General features: G+C 51.0%; 1 protein-coding gene across 1 annotated transcript; it reads right to left on the reverse strand.

Annotated features, from left to right (window-relative positions):
- Positions 1-719: 719 nt before the first annotated feature.
- LOC102459852 (olfactory receptor 52E4-like) lies at positions 720-1,670 on the reverse strand. Its single transcript, XM_006117178.2, has one exon. It carries the CDS (start codon positions 1,668-1,670, stop codon positions 720-722), a length of 951 nt encoding a protein of 316 aa, XP_006117240.2.
- Between the last annotated feature and the right edge of the window lie 11,672 nt (positions 1,671-13,342).

Genomic DNA, 13,342 nt, shown 5'->3' on the forward strand with positions numbered 1-13,342 from the left:
GAGAACCGGCACAGGGCTGGGCACCGTTTATAACACAGTATTTTGCATCCCAGGGGGTTCGCTCAGCCCCTAGGACAGGAAGAGGCGTCTGGGTGCAAAGAGCATGAAGACCAGAAACACCCCAGCTGATACCTGCACTTTCCATGTCAGCTCCTGGGGTCTTTGTCCAGCTTTAAGTGTAAACAAGAATTAACGGGCCTTCCCAAGGGAGAGAAAAGCTCTTGGACTCTGGGCTAGGTCACGGGGGAACTGACTGCTCCGTGCCTTTGTGTGTATTGAACAATTAAAACTGATTAGGAAGAAAATGAGGGATAAAGGCTCATGTCTGCTCAGGGTCTGTACATGGCCGGGAGGGATATTCAGACAGTCAACAGCCATCGCTGGAGAGAGAAGTTTCTCCTTGGGCCGTTACCTTGAATGGTCCGTCCAACTGGATGTAAACATCATTGTGGTTGTGGCCCGAGAGGAAAGACGTTTGAAATGCTAGGACATAATCAATATTGAAAACCTTAGGTACAAAAATGATACATGCCTACACACCTGCCACCTCCCTCCTTTTCACCACCGCTGTCCTGGGCTGCGTGGGTCAGGAACTCAGTGGATTACAATGTGCAAACACCTCTCCATCTAACCCATCTATTTACATAGCTACATCAGGGGCCTTCCTTCCTTCCTTCCTCCCTCCCTTTCGTCCAGGGAGCTGCCAGGGAAGCGTTCCTTCAGATCTTGCTTCCACAAACAAAAAACCGGAGCAGTCTCTGCCGGATCTGTCTGGTCCTCACCCCGTAGATGATGGGGTTGAGCATGCGGGGTATCAGGAGGTACACATTGGCAATGAGAACTTGGAAATGCAGGGGTAGATTCTGGCCAAACCGCTGTGTGAAGGAGGAGAAGAAACTAGGGATGTAAAAGGCCAAGATGGCGCAGAGGTGGGAGCCGCAGGTCCCAAAAGTCTTGAGCCAGGCGTCCTTGGTGGGAAGCTTGAAGATGGCCCTGAGGATTTCAAAATAGGACATGGCGATAAAAATCATGTCCACCCATTTCCCACAGAACTGCACGAAGAGGCCGTAGTAATTACTGATGCTGATGTCACCGCAGGCCAGCTTCACCATGTAGATGTGTTCACAGTGCGTGTGAGGGATGATGTTGGTTCTGCAGTATTGCAACCTCCTCACCAGGAAAGGATAGGGCAGTATGATAATGCTGCCTCGCAGAATCACAGCCAGGCTGATCTTGGCCACCACGGGGTTTCGCAGGATGATGGAATGTCTCAGGGGATGGCAGATGGCCACATAGCGATCCAAAGCCATGGCCATGAAGATCCCAGACTCCATCACTGCAAAGCAGTGAAGGAAGTATAGCTGTGTGAGGCAGGCTCTGAAATCGATCTCCCTGGAATTGAACCAGAAGATGCTCAGCATTTTAGGCAGGGTGGATGTAGACAAGACCAGGTCGATGATGGCCAGCATGCAGAGGAAATAGTACATGGGCTCATGGAGGCTTGGTTCAAACTTCACAATGAAGAGGATGATGAAGTTGCCAAAGAGGGCTATGGCGTATATGGCACAGAAGGGGATGGAAAGCCAGACATAGGCTGCCTCCAGGCCAGGAATGCCCAGCAGGATGAAGGTGGAGGGGTTGGCGAACTTGGTTGTGTTGGAATCTGACATGGAGTCGGGGAGAAGTTATCCAATTCAGGGGCACAACGGTGTCTTCTTCTCAAACCGAACATTCACCCGACTTCCTGTAGGTGCCCAGGGTCTAGGATGATGGTCATCACACAAATGCCTGGATGGAGAGACAACGTTAATATCAGACCCCACATGGCCTGCTGGAGGCTGTTCTCATGAATGGAATAATTTGTCTTTCTTCACACACTGAAAATAACATTTCCATTAACCAGAGAAATGAATTAGGAATAATTGACCCCGTTCAGGCCAATTCCGTATTTGATGGTGCTCTAAGTGTCAGTAAGTGATACACATCATAGTGTGGGAAACCCTAATAGGAGCCACCAGGAAACCTGAGTGTTGATACTGGTTCTCTGTCATTGTTCCATCATGCGAGGAGAACCGAGGCTGGGGAGCCCTTGGTAGAGGCAGCTCCCCATTCCCTTGGTAGGTCAAAATCTGCGAGTGGAAGAAATCCAAACATGTGGCAAGACATCTATTAGGGAAATATCCCGCTGCTTCATGAGAAATGTAGAGAATTTAGAGAGAAAAATCTGAATGGATCTTGGGAGGTTTTTAAGAAGAGATATTTTAGATAGCAAAAAAAAAATCACCATTCCACAGTCAAAAATGTGGATGAATTTGACTAAAACTTCATTTCAGTGGCAAGGTGAAGGCAGCTATTACTGGCGCAATAACCCTGGCGCAAGGACACATCCACACTGCCATGTGCTCTTTTGCTCAAGAGAGCTTACACTTGTTAGAAAAGAGCATAACTCTTCCGCAAGAAGCCCTCTCCTCCCACGCTCTACTGTAACTCTTCTTGCGCAAGAGCAGGCTCTGTAGAGGAATGGCCATTCTTGCGCAAGAACCGCCAGTGTAGATATAGCCCTGGAGAGAGGGGAGAATTGACGGCTACTCTGGACAGAGAGCAGTAGGGACCTGGCTGCCAGGGAAGCAGGCGGCTTCCTGGAGGTAGAGCAGGACTGGAGAAGGTAGGCAGGGATGGGCGTCTCTGGCCAAGCAAGCTCCCAGGCTGCAGGGCCTGAAGCAAGGCCGGAGGCTACTAGGGTTATAGAGAGGCAGCCAGAGTAGGCAAAGGCAGCAGGTCCACACCCCTTTGCTAGTGATGAGTGGCCATTTGGCTACAGTTTGCCCCTGAGGCAGGGACTAGAGGAAGACTGGCCATGGGTCACTGAGGCAAGGTGGGAGCAGGAGAACTGGGTGTTCCCTTGGAGAAGAAACATAGGGAGACACCAGCTAAAGGGAGGCGTCCAATGAGCCAAACAAGCTAATTCCTAGGAGGGCCGGCTGCAGACGCTATGGTGGTGAGACAGCCTCGTGACACGTGTATTATTCAAAGAGATGCTAGAGCAGGTTTAGGTGAATTCCTTGAAAGGAAAAGGAAACGTGTTAATGATGCCGAAACATGAGACACGGTCAAGAAATATGACTGTTCTGCACGTGGAAAGAAGCAGCGTGACATGCTCATGTTACTATGGTAATGAAGTACATTCCCGTCCATTAGCAGTGAACGAGACTGGTCAACAGCCTGTATAGTAGGACCTTACGGTTTTGAACCCTAGGGTGGAGAAACAAAACTGCCCATCAGCCACAGGTGCGGACCCAAACAAGGACACAGACAGGCAGCAGCCAAGCAAAACCAACCAACCAAATTCCCCTCAAAACACAACAAATAAAAGTCAAAGGGAGAACAGTTCTGTGAGATGTAGCCTATGAACAATACAGGGTCAATTCCATAGAAGATTAGACTTGGTTATGAAGCGATGGGAAATCTGAGATGAAGTGAGTTTTACAAAGTCTCCAAATGTAGATAATACTTGTCAGCATCATGGCTACAAAAACGGGTCTTGTGACAAAAAATGGTGGTAACCATTGTCACGGAGTGTGGGGGGGTCATGGGTCCTGCCCCCCCATCCGCAGGCAGATGGAACCCTGAGCCAGGAGGTAGAATAGAAGGTTTATTGGTGCCCAGGGACACAGTGTCGTACAGACGTGTGACTGGAACCAGGAGCAGTAGTACAGGCCATCTGGGGGAAAGAGGGGCCCAGAACCTCAGCTCTGGGCCCCTTCCCCGCCCCCCCCCCCAGGCCAGCTAGACTCCCTTCTCCCCACACCAGCCAAAAAGTAACACACACTCATAGCCACTGTTCACAACCCCCCAGGTAGCTCCACCTCCTGCTTTGTCCAGCTTCCAGGCTGAAGGTGTTATCTGCTGTCACCTGGTCCTCAGGACATGAGAGACTGAACATACTTCCACAGTGAGTCCTGCCCAGCCTCCCCCTCATTCAGGTAGTGCTGCAGTGCCCGGGGAAACTGAGGCACATGCACACAGTTACTACAGAACAGCACAGGACAGTAGAATCACATAGAGCACAACAAAGCAAATGGTGTGAATACAAATCAGAGTGAATACAGTGACTGCAGAAGCCAACGCAGTCCCCACTACATCACAATCGTTTAACGAAAATAGAAGTTTGTTGGATGAAGGACATGGTGCAGATGCAAGGCACTTTGATTTCCGTGAGGCATTTGACTTAGTAGGGAAAACATTCAGGTGAAAATGTGAACACTGCACAGCATCGGTAGAGAATGAGAAACGGACCAAAACTGGCTGCCTGACAGATCTCAATGGCCCGTTGTCATTGGATGGGAAGGAGTAAATAACATTCCCTGATTCCCTGTCTCCACGCCAGTCATGATTTTATGGAACTCCACCCCATCGTCTTTTCCTCAGCTCTTATCTTAGCTGCCGAGTCCCAGGGCTTTTACGCTCACCTCGTGTGGAAGTTGTTCCTTACCCCAAGCCTTTGTGTTACCCTTTTCAATTCCAGTGTCCCTCTAAGGGGTGTGAGTTGGGGCACACGCATCCGCATGCAGCATATAAGGTGGTGCCGTACCACGGGGTTAGAGAGAGACAATCTGATTCTCTAGCCCCTTCTTAGCCATTCACAATGTTCAGTTAGGGTATGTCTACACTAGCCCCCTAGTTTGATCTAGGGAGGCTAATGAGGGCAACCGAAATTGCAAGTAAAGCTTGGGATTTAAATATCCCGTGCTTCATTAGCATGTTCCCGGCTGGTCGCCATTTTAGAAATTGACTAGCCCGAAGTAACTGCCCGCGTCTACATGTGGCAATGAAACAGGATTCTGAATTAAATCCCTAAATCGAATTAGCTGGTAAAGCACATTGCAGGAGGAATAACAGCTAATTTGACTTAGGGCTTTAATTTGGAATCCCGTTTCACTGCTGCATGTAGATGTGGGCAGTTACTTCAAGCTAGTCAATTTCTAAAATGGCGACCAGCTGGGAACATGCTAATGAAGGATGGGATATTTAAATCCTGCTCTTCATTTGCAATTTCGGTCGCTCTCATTAGCCTCCCTAGATCAAACTAGGGGGCTAGTGTAGACATACCCTTAGGTGTTTTGAATACCGCTGCATATATCGTCAGAGAACAACCCACAATGACTCCAAACTCTCTGCTGGATTGTACCAGCTCACTGAAATCCCTTCCTTCAGTGAGGTCACGTTCTCTCTTGTCACAGGAAACATGAGCAGAGACAATTGGTACAAAAACCAGCAGAGCAGATTTAGATGAAATCTCAGGAGAAATCTTCCTATCTGTAAATAGTGGAGGAGAAGGGAACAGATGCCAAACAATGTCCCTGAAATTCATTCACCGGAGCTTTTCAAAAGGAGCCAGGACAGCCATCTCTCTGGGATAGTTTAACTGCAGCAAATCCTTTATCTTGGCAGGGGATGGACAATCCGACACTTTTTCACCCTGTGGCTCTGTGACACCAGGGTGTAAAGTCTTACAATGCACCAGGTATTACTCAAACACAAGCTGTGCCCCTCAATGGCGGGGACTTAGGGCACACTCAGTGACATGGACAGTGTGAACATATAACATTGAGAAAAGAAACCTGTTTACAAAATCCATATTTGGCCAGCGGAACTTCTTGCCACCGACATTCCTGAGGTGAAGAGCTAAGGTGAATGGGACTCGCAGGCTGTTTGACACTTGCCCTTAGAATCATGTATTTTCAGTTGTTTATACATTTTCCAAAGTTTAATCATTTAGAATCTCAAATTTATTCGGGTGCAAGCTTTTGTGGGCAGAGACCCACTTCATCAGATGTATTGAAGTGGAAATGAATCATTAATAAATTCCACTCCAATGCACCATGTGGGTCTTGCTCATGAGAGCTTGAGGCCAAGTAAATCTGTTAGAGTTTAAGGTGCCTCTGGACTCCTCGTTGTTTTTACAGATACCGACGAGCACGGCCACCCCACTGATATCACCATTTGGGCTGAAATTTCCCACTCTGGTTCTGGCTTGAATTGTTTTTGGAATGTCTCAGCCTGACTTTTCCAGTTGGCTCTTGGAATGGAGGCAGGAGAATACACGTCTTACACATGTGGAAAGGGTCTTAGAATCGATCCCGGGAGGAGCCCCGGCACGTCCATGCTTTCCTGCAGGTAACCGTTCCCGTGTGAACAGGCAGAGCCCTGAGATGACAGATGAGGAGTTGACGGATGCTATTAACACACGACTGGCTCCTAAAGTCGTCCCCAGTTCTACAATAAGCCTCACACAGTCCTCAGCAAACTAACTGGTTTGTATTGAAACTCTGCTATCAGCTTTCCTCATGATGCACCCAATGTCTCGCATGATATTCTTATTGATAAACTAGGCAAATATAACTTAGATAGGGCCACGATAAGGTGGGTGCATAATTGGCTGGATAACCATAGTCAGAGAGTTGTTGTTAACGGTGCTAAATCCTGCTGGAAAGGGATAACAAGTGGAGTTCCTCAAGGGTCTGTTTTGGGACCCATACTGTTCAATATCTTCATCAATGATGTAGATATTGGGATAGAGAGTACGCTTATTAAGTTTGCAGATGATACCAAACTGGGTGGGGTTGCGACTTCTTTGGAGGATAGGGACATAATTCAAAATGACCTTAGCAAGTTAGAGAAATGGTCAGAGGTAAACAGGATGAGGTTTAATAAAGAGAAATGCAAAGTGCTCCACTTAGGAAGGAACAATCAGTTCCATACATACAAGATGGGAAGCGACTGTCTAGGAAGGAGCATGGTGGAAAGGGATCTGGGGGTCATAGTGGAACACAAGTTGAATATGAGTCAACAGTGTGATGCTGTTGCAAAAAAAGCAAATATGATTCTAGGTTGTATGAACAGGTACCGTATATTCCGGCGTACAAGACGACCTCTGAAGTTAAAAAACATCCCCCAAAAATCGGGGGTCGTCTTGTACGCCGGATGCCCCACCGCCGGAGCCCCTCCGCGGCTTTGAAAGCCTCGGGGGAAGCCGGCGGCGGGGCATCCCAGGCGCGCATGGGCTGCCCCCCCTCCGGAGCCCCTCCGCGCCGCCGCGGAGCGGCTCCGGCGGAGGGGCAGCCCATGCATGCCTGGGATGCCCCGCCGCCGGCTTCCCCCGAGGCTTTCAAAGCCGCGGAGGGGCTTCGGCGGGGGGGGGGGGTCAGCCCAGGCGCTCCTGGCGGCTTTGCTCCCGGTGCCTCTGGTCTGCTGGGGACCATCTCCAGCAGACCAGGGACACCGGGAGCAAAGGAGGCGGAGGGGCGCTGGGGTATAAGATGAAACCCTATCTTTTAATTAAAAAGATAGGGGGTTGTCTTATACGCCCAGTCGCCCTATACGCCGGAAAATACGGTATGTTGTAAGCAAAACTCGTGAAGTCATTCTGCTGCTCTACTCTGCACTAGTTAGGCCTCAGCTGGAGTACTGTGTCCAGTTCTGGGCGCCACATTTCAAGAAAGACGTGGAGAAATTGGAGAGGGTACAGAGAAGAGCGACAAGAATGATGAAAGGTCTAGAGAACATGACCTATGAAGCCAGGCTTCATGAACTGGGCTTGTTTAGTTTGGAAAAAAGAAGATTAAGGGGGGACATGATAGCGGTTTTCAAATATCTAAAAGGGTGTCACAAGGAGGAAAGAGAAAATTTGTTCCTCTTGGTTTCTGAGGACAGGACAAGGAGTAATGGGCTTAAAGTGCAGCAGGGGAGGTTTAGATTGGACATTAGGAAAAAATTCCTAACTGTCAGGGTGGTCAAATATTGGAATAAATTGCCAAGGGAGGTGGTGGAATCTCCCTCCCTGGAGATATTTAAGAACAGGTTAGATAGACATCTGTCAGGGATGGTGTAGACGGAGCTTGGTCCTGCCTTGAGGGTGGGGGGCTGGACTCGATGACCTCTCGAGGTCCCTTCCAGTCCTATGATTCTATGATTCTATAAGTGCCCCAGGTGGGGAGGCCTGGGAGAGAGGAACAGTCTGGTCCAGGATACTAGAGCAAATTCATCCCCTGTGCGAGGACCCAGGGACGCTGAGTGTCAGTGAGGAGCAGAAAGAACCACAGACTTTCTCTCCCCTCCCACCAACACAGCTCTGGGTCTGTGGGACAGGGGACCCCATCAGCCAGAGCTGGTACCTGTGAGTGCTGAGAGGGACGTGTCTTCCCTGGGAACTCCCCTCAGGCAGCCGCGTCCCGCAGCTCTCTCAGCCCAGGTCCTGGAACAGCATCCTGCGCCGAGAGCCGGCACAGGGCTGTGCACTGGTTATAACCCAGCTCTGGGCCGTCCCAGGGGGGTTTGCTCAGCCCCTAGGACAGAAGAGGCGTCTGGGTGCAAAGAGCATGAGGACCAGCAACACCCCAGCTGATACCTGCACTTTCCATGTCAGCTCCTGGGCTCTTTGTCCAGCTTTAAGTGTAAACAAGAATTATCGGGCCTTCCCAAGGGAGAGGGGAGAGCTCTTGGGCTCTGCGCTGGGTCACGGGGGAGCTGGCTGCTCTGTGCCTTTGTGTGTATTGAACAATTAAAGTTGATTAGGAAGAAAACGAGGGATAAAGGCTCATGTCTGCGGAGGGTCTGATCCCCTGTGCATGCTCAGGAGGGACAGGCAGACAGTCAGCAGCCATAGCTGGAGAGAGATGTCTGAGGGGAGAGCTGAACGTTTTCTGCAGAGACATGGACCAGAGAGGAAGAATTCATATCACTAGTGCTTGTCATATTGTGAAGTAGCTTTCACTGAAGAATCCTGAGAACACCTAGCAAAGGGAAGCAATGAGCATTTCCCCACTATACCAGCAGGGAAACTGAGGCAAGGGGAGGCATGACATTTCCCAAGTCACACACAGAGTTACGGACAGAACCCAGGCATAGCCATGCGCAGTAGGAGTGTGGGGGGTGCTGGAGCACCCCCAGATATTGCACCCATTTTCCCTGTACACAGGGGCCAGCTCCGCTGCTTAGTTGCTGTCAGGCCTGCCAGCCCCATGCCCTGGCTTTCGGGTGGCCTCTGGGTCCTGCAGGCTATCCCATCCCCCACGGTCCCGACCTCCACCAGCCCTGGAGGCTCCCTTGCCATGCACGATCCTGCAGCCGCCTCCAGCTGTGGTGAGGTTGCCAAGACAGGATGCACCAGACACCATTTGCCTGTCCGTGTGGTCCGGGAGCGGTGGCAAGCCTGGGTGTGACCCCAGACAGGGGGGTGAGGGGCGTGAATAGGTGTGGAGGGGCGCCCCCCCATCCACAAATAGCTCCAAGCGCCACTGAACACGGGAGTCCTGACGTCCCTGCCAGACCCATGGTCTGCATCCGATTCCCCGCAGCTCCAGCCGCAGAGCGGTACATCTTGCCCCGATCCAAAGCCTGATAGATCCCTCCCCTCCCTCAGTGTGGGGAGGGCAATGCTTCAACTGGGCAGCTTCCCCTTTTACATTCCAACAATGAGCTGTCGCTAACTCTGGTGGCCAGAATCCAGCCCAGGCCGGCAGTTGCCCATCGCTGATCTGGACGGCGCTTGGTCCTGCCGTGAGGGCAGGGGCCTGGACTCGATGACTCTCCAGGTCCTTTCCGGTTCTAGTGTGGTGTGATTCCATGAAATTGATTCCACACTTCAGTGAGTCAGAACTGGTGCCATAACCCATAGCCTGTCTGGAAAGTGCACAGGAAACTCTATCTGGGGGGGGGGGAGCTTCTAAGGCCTGTTACGTTTCTCCCTGGGCTGCTACCTTGAATACAGATGCCTAGGGGCTAGGATGCTCCCCTGGGAAGGACAGGGGTGTGAGTTCAAGTCCCAGGTTGGGTGGGGTCGGGACTGCCAAAACTGGTTGGCCCCGGAACTGGAGGGATAAGGGGTGCCCTGACAACAAGGTGGTGGGGTGGGTTCCTGCATGGCCTAGGGGATAGGGCACTCACCTAGGGAGCACAGAGTCATGGGCTCTAGTCCTGCCTCCTCCAGGTCAGGTCAGGTCTGGACCACCAAAACTGGACAGCCCCAGGGGCTGGAGGGAAACTGGATGTAAATGTCATTGTGGTTGTTGGCTGAGAAAGACATTTGAAATGCTGGGACACAATCAATATGGACACCCTTAGGTACAGAAATGATACCTGCTTACACACAGGGTACTCATACTGAGACATCACAACCAAATCACTGTGCTGTGTATGGGAGTGTTGGTTTGGGCACAGAACATCACCCCACTCCCTTAGCTTCCTGCAGGAGTGTTAATCAAAGTCTAATGCAGAGGCAAAGTGCTCAGAACACTCTTCAGATCCAGGCCTCACAATTGCAGTGACATGTTGTACTTCTATCCACACGTGGGCATGCAACATTCTGTGGGCTTTCCCACACTTTGCAGATCAGCATCGTGATCTCAGCATTCACAAGGGGCCTCCTCCAGATCACTAAAGGAAATTAAACCTGAATGTCTGTGGAGCATTGTGACCATTATGGGTTATACTCCAATTGGTGATAATTGGATATAGATATTTCTCAATGCCAGAAGAGGCATGCCTCAGTTTCCCCTTCCACACAGCAGAGCAGGGTTATGATTTGCCTGCAGATACACTTTTAGCCTTTATTCTATGCGTGAGCTGAGAATCAGTATCCCTATAAGGCTCCTTCTTTTCTTCTTCCAGCATGTCCAATAATTTGTCCCCAAAATGATACAGGTTACCCCCTTTCAGAGGATTTACCATCAATTTCAATTTCTTTCATAAGGTTTATCATGAGCAACACACTTTGCATCATGAGACTGAACCGTTCCACCAAATCGTCTCTCACTGGTGGACCTTTGCAATTATTTCCACTAAGCCACCCCTTGTGATTGAAGAGTTTGGTTTGTTCAACACACGCTCTGTCTTTCAACTCCTCCCAGAACCGTCCCATGGGTCTACTTCCTGGTTTTCCTTCCACCTCAGTGTCCCCTTCAGCTGGGGTCGCTAAGGTCTTCTGGGGGGTCCTGCTGTTGCAGGGGCTGGTGAGGTAACGCTGTAAGGGCAGCTTGGGGTTGGTTTGACCATTGTGAAGCTGTCTCCCAACCCCCAGGTTATGGCCTTGCAAAATATCCCCTACCTCCCATCTCAGGCTTTTCCTGTGGTACCCAAGAGCAGCTCAGGGACCTTCCCCCATCCCCTTTCCTAGAGGGATGACATGTGTGTGCTCTGGGCTAACAGGTCTGTCGCTCATTTACAGCTGCTTTCTGTGTCTTACATATGGTTGCCAGATACTTTCACCAAAAATCCCGAACATGGCATGAAAAAACTTGGTTGAGAAAAAAAAAAAAAAAAAAAAAAAAAAACATGCTGCGCCTTTAAATTCCCACGCTCCCGGCTCCCCCCTCCGGCCTTCTGGTATTTTCTGGGTTTTTTACTGGAGAGAAGATGCAATTGCAGGCCTGTCTGGGTGAAAACTGGACACCTGGCAATGTTAGTCTAGCAGCCCAGGGATTTTCCTCCCCCTCTCTGTCACGTGTGCCGTTCACGTGTTCACAGACCGATATTTCTCCTGGCCCAGGGAGACAGGTTGAGTTTTCACAAGCCTGTCAGGAACTAAGTCCTGAAAAATGGGGACCCGCAGTGGGGTACGGCCTGTCACCCCTCTCTGCTCCCTGAAAGGACAGTTGTGTGACTACTCCCCTCCCTTAGCTACCGAAGTGTAACCCTTCAGCAGGCCGGCACTCCTCCTATCCATCACAGGGAGCTTCTAAGCAGAAGCCTCCAGCGGAAGGATATTCCTGAGGTCTCTTGTGGGCCCCACCTTCTGCACTCGGAGTGCTAGAGCGGTGAACAGCCCTGACAGCGCTCCCCATGCAGGGAGGTCGGGCTCCCCTAGCATAGCTTGGCCCCCACAGCGTGGCCGTGTGGGGCTGGGTCCAACGGGTTCCTCTCGCTGTTCCTGAGGGGAGATGGGATTTCTGGTTGGATCCCAGGGTCTCTCTGCCCCTGCTGGCAAGTGCAGAGACCCCTGGGCTGTAGAGATGCAGCCCTCCCTCTGGGACTGAGCCAGACCTGCTAGGGGAGGGCCCCGTTCTGCTGAGGGAGGCGTCCCAGCTTCACAGGCACTGCCTGGAGGCTGGGTCGCTGGTGACCTGGTGTGAGACCTTCTCCCATCGATGTGAAGGGGCAGCAGACTCGGGGGCATGACGGGATCTAAGCAGCCGCTGCAGGGACTTAGTGAAACCCATGGGTGAGACCCCAGGCTCCCTTCCAGGAGCTGGAGGGGGCTGAGTATCCTGCCCCTGGGGGTGTCCCAGTTAATTACATTCCCCTCCCCACCTCTGCCCTCTGGGGCTTGATGGGTGCACATGGCAACAGATGCCAGTTTTAGCCTCATTGTGCGGCATAAACCGTGAGCTGAGCCCAGGTGGTTCCAGGTGGGTCGGGTTGGCCCGTGGTGGGGAGGGTGACAACAGCACCGTTTGGTGGCCCCATTTCTAGAGCTGTGGCTCCACCTGGGGGGCCCTTCTGAGTCAGTCTTGGGAGATGGGAAATGGTGTTTCAGCCCAGGCTCCTGGGAGGTCTCCCTTGCTCTCTCACAACCCTGCCCTTATGCCATAGAAGTCACGCTGAGCACAGCATTTACTGGCTAGCAATATCAGTTCTTCATCCTAAGGGTACGGCTTCACTGAAAGGCTATGTCGGGATACAATCCCTGGGCTGCGTCTTTTGAAGGTGTCCACTATTGCAAAATATAGTGGACCCACTATTTCAGCATCCCTGTGAACCTCATTCCACAAGGGAGAAGGGATGTCTCAAAATACTGTGTTATTTCAAAAGTGGGCACTGTGTAGATGTGCCAAATTTTGAATTAGCCTATTTCGAAAGAGAATCGAAATACAATACACAACTTGTGTAACTTATTTTGAGCTAATGGTGCAGTATAGATGCACCCTTATTCAGCAAACATCTCCCATTTGTACCCAATCTCTACGATTCCAGTTTGATTCTCCTCTCTGTAAAGTTCTGTCTTGTGTCGGCTTTATCCCAGTAGTTAAAGCCTCTGCGACCTCGCCCCCCATTTCTGACCCTTCTCCCACCTCTCTGTGCTTCTGACGTACCTCTGGGAACTCATCACCTGTCCCCATGGAACCTAGTTGAAAGCCTTCCACTCTAGGTCAGCCAGTCTGTTCCCAGTCTGTCTCTGCTTAACTTCCTTCTTCCTGGAACAGAATCCTTTAGTCAAGGAAGCCAAAGCCTTCCTGGAGACACCATCTCTGTAGAAGGCATTTACCTGGTGGTGCATCTGTCTCTGCCTGGGCCACCACTCTTGACTGAAAGGATCAAAGAGAACAACACCTGTGCTGCAAAATAA

The sequence above is a fragment of the Pelodiscus sinensis genome, chromosome 1 (genome assembly GCF_049634645.1).
Source record: "Pelodiscus sinensis isolate JC-2024 chromosome 1, ASM4963464v1, whole genome shotgun sequence".
Classification (NCBI taxonomy): domain Eukaryota; kingdom Metazoa; phylum Chordata; order Testudines; family Trionychidae; genus Pelodiscus; species Pelodiscus sinensis.